The sequence below is a fragment of the Crotalus tigris genome, unplaced genomic scaffold (genome assembly GCF_016545835.1).
Source record: "Crotalus tigris isolate CLP2741 ecotype Arizona unplaced genomic scaffold, ASM1654583v1 scf7180000017899.1852299, whole genome shotgun sequence".
NCBI lineage: Eukaryota > Metazoa > Chordata > Lepidosauria > Squamata > Viperidae > Crotalus > Crotalus tigris.
Window position 1 is genome coordinate 42,471 of NW_024096711.1, and position 9,204 is coordinate 51,674.

General features: G+C 40.2%; 1 protein-coding gene across 1 annotated transcript; it reads right to left on the reverse strand.

Moving 5' to 3' along the window:
• Positions 1 to 669: 669 nt before the first annotated feature.
• MRPL16 (mitochondrial ribosomal protein L16) lies at positions 670 to 4,295 on the reverse strand. The gene is made up of 4 exons (XM_039344178.1): positions 4,091 to 4,295; positions 3,318 to 3,383; positions 1,519 to 1,667; positions 670 to 1,338 (listed from the first exon to the last, which is right to left on the reverse strand). The coding sequence occupies exons 1-4, from the start codon at positions 4,146 to 4,148 to the stop codon at positions 853 to 855; spliced, it is 759 nt and encodes a 252-aa protein (XP_039200112.1). The 5' UTR covers positions 4,149 to 4,295; the 3' UTR covers positions 670 to 852.
• Between the last annotated feature and the right edge of the window lie 4,909 nt (positions 4,296 to 9,204).

Below are 9,204 nucleotides of genomic sequence, written 5' to 3' on the forward strand. Positions count from 1 at the left end.
TCTATTTGTCTAGGTAAGGAAATATCTCTGAAACGATGACCCAACAGATTATGGATTGCCTAGTTTTTATTAAAGGCTGCCTATACCATGTAGTAGTATTTGTTAGTCTTTTAATTAACACATAAGAGTAGCAGCAGCAAATGGCAGCTTCATTTTTACTACATTGATCCAAGAGACGTTTTTTACTGTAGTAAATCACAAGGCTGTGATGCTCTGTGGGAATGTCCTTATGAAACAGGAGGAAGACTCTTGCCTAGGCTGCAGGCCTTCTGCCTGTCTCCCAAGTCATTTCTAAACACCATTACAAATGAAGAGCAGCCATAATCAGTGCTTTGCTTGGAAATGCACACTCACCCAAAGAAAAGAGTATGCTGGAAGGGTAGCAAATATTTCACTGGTTTACTGTCTGGTAAATTTATTTTGAGAAAGATTGCAGCCATTTTGTGAATAGGAAATAATTCCCATAAAAATGTTCTACAATTCCCAGCATGTTGAGCTGTGTGGTTCATAGGAAAAATGCCTCCAGCTTATGAGAGGATAGTATCTTTACCAAACTCATTAGGCATCCAAATATTTAAATTGGATTTTGAGAATTTTGTCCCAACTCATTTCGCAAATCAAAGATATACAGAATTTGTCAGATGAAGGTCTAAATATCAAACACTGTAACAAGCTTCCATGATGAGTTTATTTATCCCAAGTTCTACATCATCATCACCACTTCATCATCCTCCATACTTACTGGACTTCCAGATTTATAGCCACTTGTTTCTTCACCCGGAAATATCTTTGCTGAGAAAGACAAAGTTTTCAAAGAATTGCTGCAGCAGATCAGGTTCCTAAAGTCTCCATTCACACCCTGTCAGGCAGGTAGAACTTTCCCAAGTAGCGACCCTTGTACATTAAGTCATAGGGGCTCAGATATTTCCGTATTCCCAGCATATTGGAAGTAATAATGCGCTCAAATGTCCATGGATTCTGATTATTACGCTGCCTCTCCTCTTCTCTGTCCCGCATCTCTTGAAGGGTTTCCTTGCTGACTGCATGGGCTTTGAAAGGCAATTTCTTGGACACTTGAGTTAGGAAGTGTTTCACCTCAACATACTCACAGTGCCCACCAATTTCCACTATGAGGCGACCCGATTTCACTGCTGTCACATAGTGATCAATTGCACCTTTGCCACCGCCCATACGATGTCCTAGTCCTTTGCGAGTAATGGGTTTGTAAGGAGCAGGGACTCTCCACACAGCAAACATTGTTTTGGGATTCATGTGGCGATTAATACTCAGACGCATCATTTCAAAGTGAATCCAGCGGAGATAGCCACCATCCATTGCCTGCAGGCCAAGGAAAGTTGAGGGGGATTTTTTTTTTTTATAATTCAAGTAAGAAAAACCATGATTAAATAACTTTTTTGAAATTGCAAGAGGGGATCTCCTTTTTCACTTCCAAATGCCGTTGTCTTATACTTTTGTTTTATACAACAATGAAACTGCACCAAGAAGATTCTTACTTACCACAATACCAAATTTTCCTTCAGTAAATTCAGTGGCTTCTGTAGAAGGACCTCTGATGTCACGTAAATTCCTGGGTTCTCGCCTAACCCTGATCAAGTTTGGTCCTCTCTCAACCACTTTCAATTTGGGTTTCTCAGGAATGATTATTCCTAAAAGAATGGAATTGTAGACTCAGGTTTTCTCAGAACTGCTTTTTAGTTGGACTACTCAACAAATTTGCTCATATTTCTGAATTTCAGCTCATGAATTATCCTTGTGCCTCCTAACGGCCTACCTACCACAACCATATAAGAGCACTATCACTATCTTTAAAAACAAACAAACATTATTTAGAAATTACTAAGTCAAGAGACCAAGGCATCTTATTTAAGAGCATCTGGTTAAAGTTCGGATAAAAATAACTGATAGGTTGATAGAAATTTTGTCCTTTTAAGTTTTATGTAAGAACCACTTTGAAGAAACATAAAGAAGGAAGTACATGCCAGCAACTTAATCCAAAGTGATAAACAGAATCCACATACAGCAGGCAAATACATGGTTATTGATCAAAAGAGAGTACTAAAAGTGATTGCAAAAAATGTGTGCCTATTTCAGCTTTGGAACTACAGTAGTCTAAGTTGGCCTTAAATTAGAAGTAGATTTCCCATACATTTCAGTGACACTCCTCAGAGATATTTAAAGATATCATATGTATTTTTATTCCCTTCAGTTAAATCTAAGTTGTGGCCAAGGAAAGAACCTATCATGTTGTTAAAGCTAAATTCAAAAGCAGCAAAAAATAAGGTGGGTTGTCTACTGTCCACGGCTTTTATTGAGGTAAACTGAGCAAGCTATCTCTGAGATTTAAAAAAACAGGCTGAAATCTACATTTGAAATAATATAAGAAGCTCTGTGGAATAAAGTTATGATCTAGGAGCAGGTTCTAATCCAGCCATAGCTAAATAACTATCAATGGCATAGCCAACACATTATAATTAGTTTGATTTCAGGTCTGATACAAAGAACCTTTTAACAGATGTCACAGAATTGATTTGTGAAGTATTATAAAATGTATATAAAGATGACCATATACATTAATTGCATGACACCTCAAGGGCATACACTGGAAATATTTTAGAAACATATGCCCCAGTTCCATTAGAAGAAAATAACAAAGTAAAGGTATTCAAATATGTGTGTGTTTATCAGTCTGGAAAATTCATGAGGCTCTATATCAGACATGTAAAACTTGTGACGTCGTGCAACGTATCGGGATGGTTTTGCCATTGCCGGCAATGGGGTAGGCGCAGCTTCCGGATGACGCATCCGGCCCACAGGCCAGCAGTTTGACAGCCCTGCTCCTTATTATACTTTTAGAGGCCTGCTGGACCTATTTTTTCACTCATGCCTTTCGTTCATATTTATGTATGTGTTCGTGAGTATCTGTATATTGGCTTCACTTCTTCCTTCTTTCCCTCAGTTTTCAACTATACAATTTTTTATTATCTATATTTTATATTTTAATTGACTGTACTGTTTCAAGATTTGTTCTTAAAATGAGAAATTATCTACAAACACATTAAACAAATAGCATTCATAGGAAATTATTTTTATCTTTATGGTATTCTGTGATTTGCTTGACAAATGTCAGCAACAAGAGTTTGGAAAGTTAAAGGCAAAAAATGTATGAGGGGAATGTGTTAGTACCAAACCAAAAGAATAGTATATTTCTCACTTTCAGTGTATTACTATAAACATACATTTAAAAACAATAAAAGTAACACCATTTCAGTAACATTTTCCTCTATCCCTTAGCACACCTGTATAATCTGGAAGCGGATCATATTTCCTGTAACCAGCAGTGAGAATTCTGATTCCACCAAAACCTGAAAAAAAAAAGTATAAAAAGTTATTGCCAAAAAGTAATTGGCCCATACACAACTCTTCCATCTAACAAACCTGTAGCATATCCTGGAAACGTTTATCTCATAATAGGAATTGGTTTCAATTAGTTTTCCTCTGAAGATATTAGGTTGTGTAGCCTATCATGCATGCTGACTGGGTATGATGGGAATTATAGTCCTAACACTTCTGCAAGCCACAACAGCTTATTTGAGACTATAAAGAATTAGACTCAGCAGCACTTACCATACAAATAACGGGCAAAAACTAGTTACGATATCACTTTAAAAGAAAACCATAAGGAATCAAACACAAAAGATTCAACAATTAATAGAATAAACTGCTGTTTCTCAAGACCATTGCCAACCCATCTCCCCAAGCTGGCAACTAAGGACAGAATTAAAGACAACACGCCAGACCGTAAGACCTCAGCCTTCTATACTTCATTATGAACTACTCTTTATTATAAATAAAACTTGCAGTGGATAAGGACAATTTATACTGGTTAACGTTTTTCTCCTTTCACAACTATTACAGATACGAAATGACTGCCTTTGCTATGCAGTTGTCGCATAGTTCTTTCAAGCCATATACGGTACATACCAGAGAGGCAGGCATGGAACAAGAGCTCAACCATTTAACTCCATATCCCTAAAAAGGTGTGTATGGGGGTGTGTGTGGTGTGTCTAACCTGAAGGCGCGGGCGTCCCCGCGAGGGCGCTTAAAGGGCGCCTAACCAGCCTCCACATTTCTTTCACTCCGAAGACGAGCCACCTTTGTAGAAACACCAAGAGGGATGGGGAGATGTATCGCTCCGACAAAGTAACGGAGAGAGTTATCGCCTCTCCTCCGCTGTATTGCGAAGGGAGCGGGTCTAATCCACCCGGGCAGTAACGCTTCCGGTGGAAAGATCTCAAGGAACGTACCCAGGAAACAAGCGCTGCGACATTTTGGTTCCGGGAAAAAAGCAAGCCCACCCGTGCTGTGGCGCTATAACGGGGAAGAGTAGGCTGTAATCGAAGAGGAACTTCGATTACATTGTTTCCTGCATATTTTAGATACACTGTACCGAGTCAATTTATTTTCTGTGACATCACGGCGAATAAGGGGGGGGGGGCAGTAAAGTAACAACGCTGTGCTGAAACAGCCTAAATTTGTGGCAGTAAACCATCCATCTTTAATATCAATAGATCACACGGCGCAGAGTACAGTTACTACAGTCTGTTAGTCTATGGGTATTTTATATATATATAAAGTAAAACCTACAGGATCCTGTCTTCCTCCTCCCCCTCTTTCCCGGCTGTTTAGTTTGGGACTAGGATAAATTAATCTAGGAGAGAGAAATTCTACTGGCAGATGGTGAATTCTTTAGTTAGTTAATAAAAAATGGGCAGTCAGAATACAGAGGGGAAAAAAAGTTATTAAAAAAATGATCAGCATGAAGACCTTTCAAAGCAAGACCTTCTCTGAAAGCCATCCAGAATTGCTTTATTGGTGAGATGGACGATGTATATATTAAATAATAAAGTAAGCATGTCTGCAATATTCAGATCCAGCGATTTCTATCCACCATTGCTATGGCCACCTTTCTAAAAATGTTCTGGTCCTGTCATTTAATAGGAAGTGCACATCAGGATAGCTTGCAACTAGGAAAGAATTTAATTCCAGCTTCTGAGGGTAATAAACAGGGCATTTTAGAAAAAATGTGCAACTGGCCACAATTTTGCTGTCTGAACATAGTGTGGAAAGAATCCAGAGAAATAAATATTTTGGGGAATATTAAAAAGGCAGAATATTATATTTCCCCAAAGTAAGGTGACCAACCATCCTCCTTTAGGGAGGACAGTCCTCCTTTTGTGAGTTCTGTCCTCCCTCGAAATGTGTCCTCCTACATGTCCTCCTTTTCGATATTTGAAGACTAATCTGCAGGTCTTTTTTTTTTTCTCATAGAACGCTCAGAACGGCATTCTGGCACCTTCAACTTTTGCATGAGTTGTTCTACTTCCCCTATGGGCTTTCGAAAGCCAATAGGAACTGCTGATGAGCGTGCCAAAACACCCGGCCAGCAAACTTTGCACATGTAAGTTGTCTGCAGTGAAGGCGAATTGGCAGGAACTTTGCACCCCTCCCTGCTATCCAACTACACCATCTCCTACTTAGTTCCGAAGATTCCTGGAGGAGACTGGAGTGGCGACGCCATGGTAACTTTCTCTTGATCTTTGGCCCTGCTAGGGCAATAATGACTGTGGGCGCAAGAGGCTGGGGCGGCGGGCTGCTGCGGGTGGGGGTGTGAGGGGCAGCGGTGGCCAGCTGCCCCCCCGTGCTGTGGGAACCACTGGGCGTGCTCTACAGGGAGCTGTGCAGGGTGGGTGGTGGTGCTGGCGGGGCAGCTGCAGGTGGGGTGTGTTGAGGGCAGGCTGCCCCCGGGGGCTGGAACCAGCGCAGCTGGTGCTTTGGGAGCCATGGGGCCCGCTGTACACGGTGGGGCAGCAGTGCTGGCGGGGTGGCTGCGGGGGGAGCACGGCATGTAAGCATAATTACAATATAAAATGTTATTGTTACAAATGGTTTTTATTATGCATTTATCATATTATAGTGTATTCTGTATTATTGTTGCAATGAATAAAACGTTTCTTTGATTTACGATATTTTTTTTCTTAAATTTATTTGTGTCCTCCTTTTCATTGTAAAAAAGCTGGTCACCTTACCCAAAGGATCTTAAAGGCAGAAACCACACACAACCCCCATCTCCCAAGTCTCTCTGCCCCAAACAGAAACCAGGTCTGCAGAGCATAGGTGGCACCATGCTCAATAGTAGTAACTGTGAGAGGGACCTCGGAGTCCTAGTAGACACTCACCTAAATATGAGCCAGGAGTGTGCTGCAGCTGCCAAAAAGGCCAACACAGTGCTAGGCTGCATTAACAGAGGGATAGAATCAAGATCACGTGAAGTATTAATACCACTCTTCAATGCCTTGGTAAGGCCACACTTGGAATACTGCATCCAGTTTTGGTCACCACGATGTAAAAAAAGATGTTGAGACTCTAGAAAGAGTACAGAGAAGAGCAACAAAGATGATTAGGGGACTGGAGGCTAAAACATATAAGGAACGGTTGCTAGAATTGGGTATGTCTAGTTTAACGAAGAGAAGGACAAGGGGGGACATGATAGCAGTATTCCAATATCTCAGGGGCTGCCATAAAGAAGAGGGAATTAAGCTATTTTCCAAAGCACCTGAAGGCAGGACAAGAAGCAACGGGTGGAAACTAATCAAGGAGAGAAGCAACCTAGAACTAAGGAGAAACTTCCTGACAGTGAGAACAATTAATCAGTGGAACAGCCTGCCTCCAGAAGCAGTAAATGCTCCAACACTGGAAGTTTTTAAGAAGAGACTGGACAGCCATTTGTCCGAAATGGTGTAGGGTTTCCTGCCTGAGCAGGGGGTTGGACTAGATGACCTCCAAGGTCCCTTCCAACTTTACTACTATTACTAAATGCAGATGTGATAATCTTGTCAGAAAAATTGGAGCCAGGAAGCTTGGATTAGAAAGACAAAGATCCCTAGAATCAACAATCCCTCACACCAAAAATCCAACAATCATCAACCACAGCCTCAAGGAAACAGGATATGACTTTTGGGACATAATAGGATTAACCCACCGCCATCAGAATACCAGAAAGGCACGCTCAGACTCAGGTCAAAGTTCATGCCACAGGAACTTCTCCAAACAAAAGCTCAAGAAGGTATAAAATCCCACTACTCGCTATTACATGGGGTCAGCTTTTCCAGCCATCTTTCTGTCTGGCTCTCCTCTTCAATAAACTCCAACCTTCTTTCTAAAGCAGTCTCCATTTTGTTTATTCCCAGCTTGAACTGGACTCTGATGAAGATTTTTCTTTCAACAATAGACATACACACTTTTGATGGAGGACATTATTGAATCTCCTCATCAGTGTTTTTTTTCTTTAAAAAGAAAGGTGCCGGAACTCACATATGTCATACAACCTGCCTTGCCTACCCTACAAGGTTCCATCCAAAAAAGGTGCTGGAACTCCGTTCTGGGCGTTCTATGACAAAAAAAAACCCTGCTCCTCATGAACACCATGAGTGTGTTGTATCAGTGGAAATACCCTTATGTAGATCACATATGTGATAAAATTGTTTGGAAATGAGGAAAGGTGAGTGTGATGTAGTAGAGATATGGAGTATTAAGTCTCTATTTTCATGCTGTGCAACATGATTGAGATTCTTCATTTGACCTTGCTCCAGTCTTCATCTAAGGTAGGGATTTTTCTAGCTAGAAAACTGCATTTGCAACAATGCAAGGGATGGTGGATTTTTAATGCATCAATTATTCAATCTCATTGTGTTCTGAGATACTTCCAGATGAGTCTTTTACAGTTATCCTCTCATCCATTACCTTTCACGCCATAATGCCATCAAGTGTGAATAGTGGGAGCCAATATCTGGAAGCACCTTAAAATAAGAATTAAGTTGGACAAATGATAGGCAAACAGGAGACTAACAATATATTTCTTTGTGTCGTTATATTGCTTAGAGAATTGCATTCTATCGTCTATCTATACAACATAATCCTATTCAGTGTTTTATCACTTGCATTGATAAAAAAGGCTTCTACTGGTATATGTTTTATGTGCCCATCTCAGTTTTTCTGTTTGCCTCACTTCAGATGAAAGGTGTTTAGGTGGAAAAATCATTAAAAACATGCAGACAGTGTTTTAGAAGTATCAATATATTATTGATAGTCCTATGTTTTTTTACAGTGAATGAAATTCATATCTGCAATGATATATTGTTAGCAGAAAACATGGGGTTAAAAATTGCAATGTGAAGAAAAATATTTGAACGTCTGCTACAATGCTATGAATTTTTATGTTTTGTTTCCTCCGCTGAAATGTAGTTTTGTCCGGGGTAATTTGTAAAATATGTTCATTTACAAAGAAGTTGCCATCCTGAATTTAATAGAAAAATATTTCTGCTCTCTGAAAACAAAAAGCAAAAGATAATCAGTCAAGATGGGGGCTGATTTCTACATAGCATTTTCATATTTTAGAAGAATACCTAATAAATGTACATGAGACATGCAAAATACTTGTGATGGTATTTGTGGTTACTTGAATGTTCAGGGGAGGCCTCAAGGAGTATTCCTGCTGATGTTAAAGCCACTATTGACAAAAATCTGAGAATGAATTGTAGTGTCTTTAAAGCAGAAATATGCTAAAATATACACCTTCAAAGTCATCTAGATCAATGGTTCTCAACCTTTTTAATGCCGTGACCCCCAACCGGTCGTAAGTCGAGGACTACTCAACTGGTGCAGCACCGTTTGCAGAATGGGACTTTTGGCGGGCTCAGCAGGGCAGAGACAGCCTGGACAATTCCTATTGGCTTTTGAAAGCCAATAGAATTAGACTCTATTCAAGAGAGTCTATTCTATTGGCTTTCAAAAGCCAATAGAATAAAAGGGAGTAGCACAGCTAAGGAAAAGGGGGAAAAAATGGCGGACTGCGTTGTTTGGTGACCCCCGTGAAATGGTCGTTCGACCCCAAATGGGGTCCTGACCCACAGGTTGAGAACCACTGGCCTATATGAATTGTAAAACTGCTGTACATTAAAAGATCCAATGTCATCTGGAGAGGAATAAAGTAGGGAAATCATGCCTCCCACCACCACCAAGCCTCATTTACAAGTTAATTGCAAGTTTCAACCTATTCCTTCGAAGGAATGTAAGAGAGTGTTATTAATGCTTATCTTCTATCTAGCTGAATATAGGTGGTCTTGG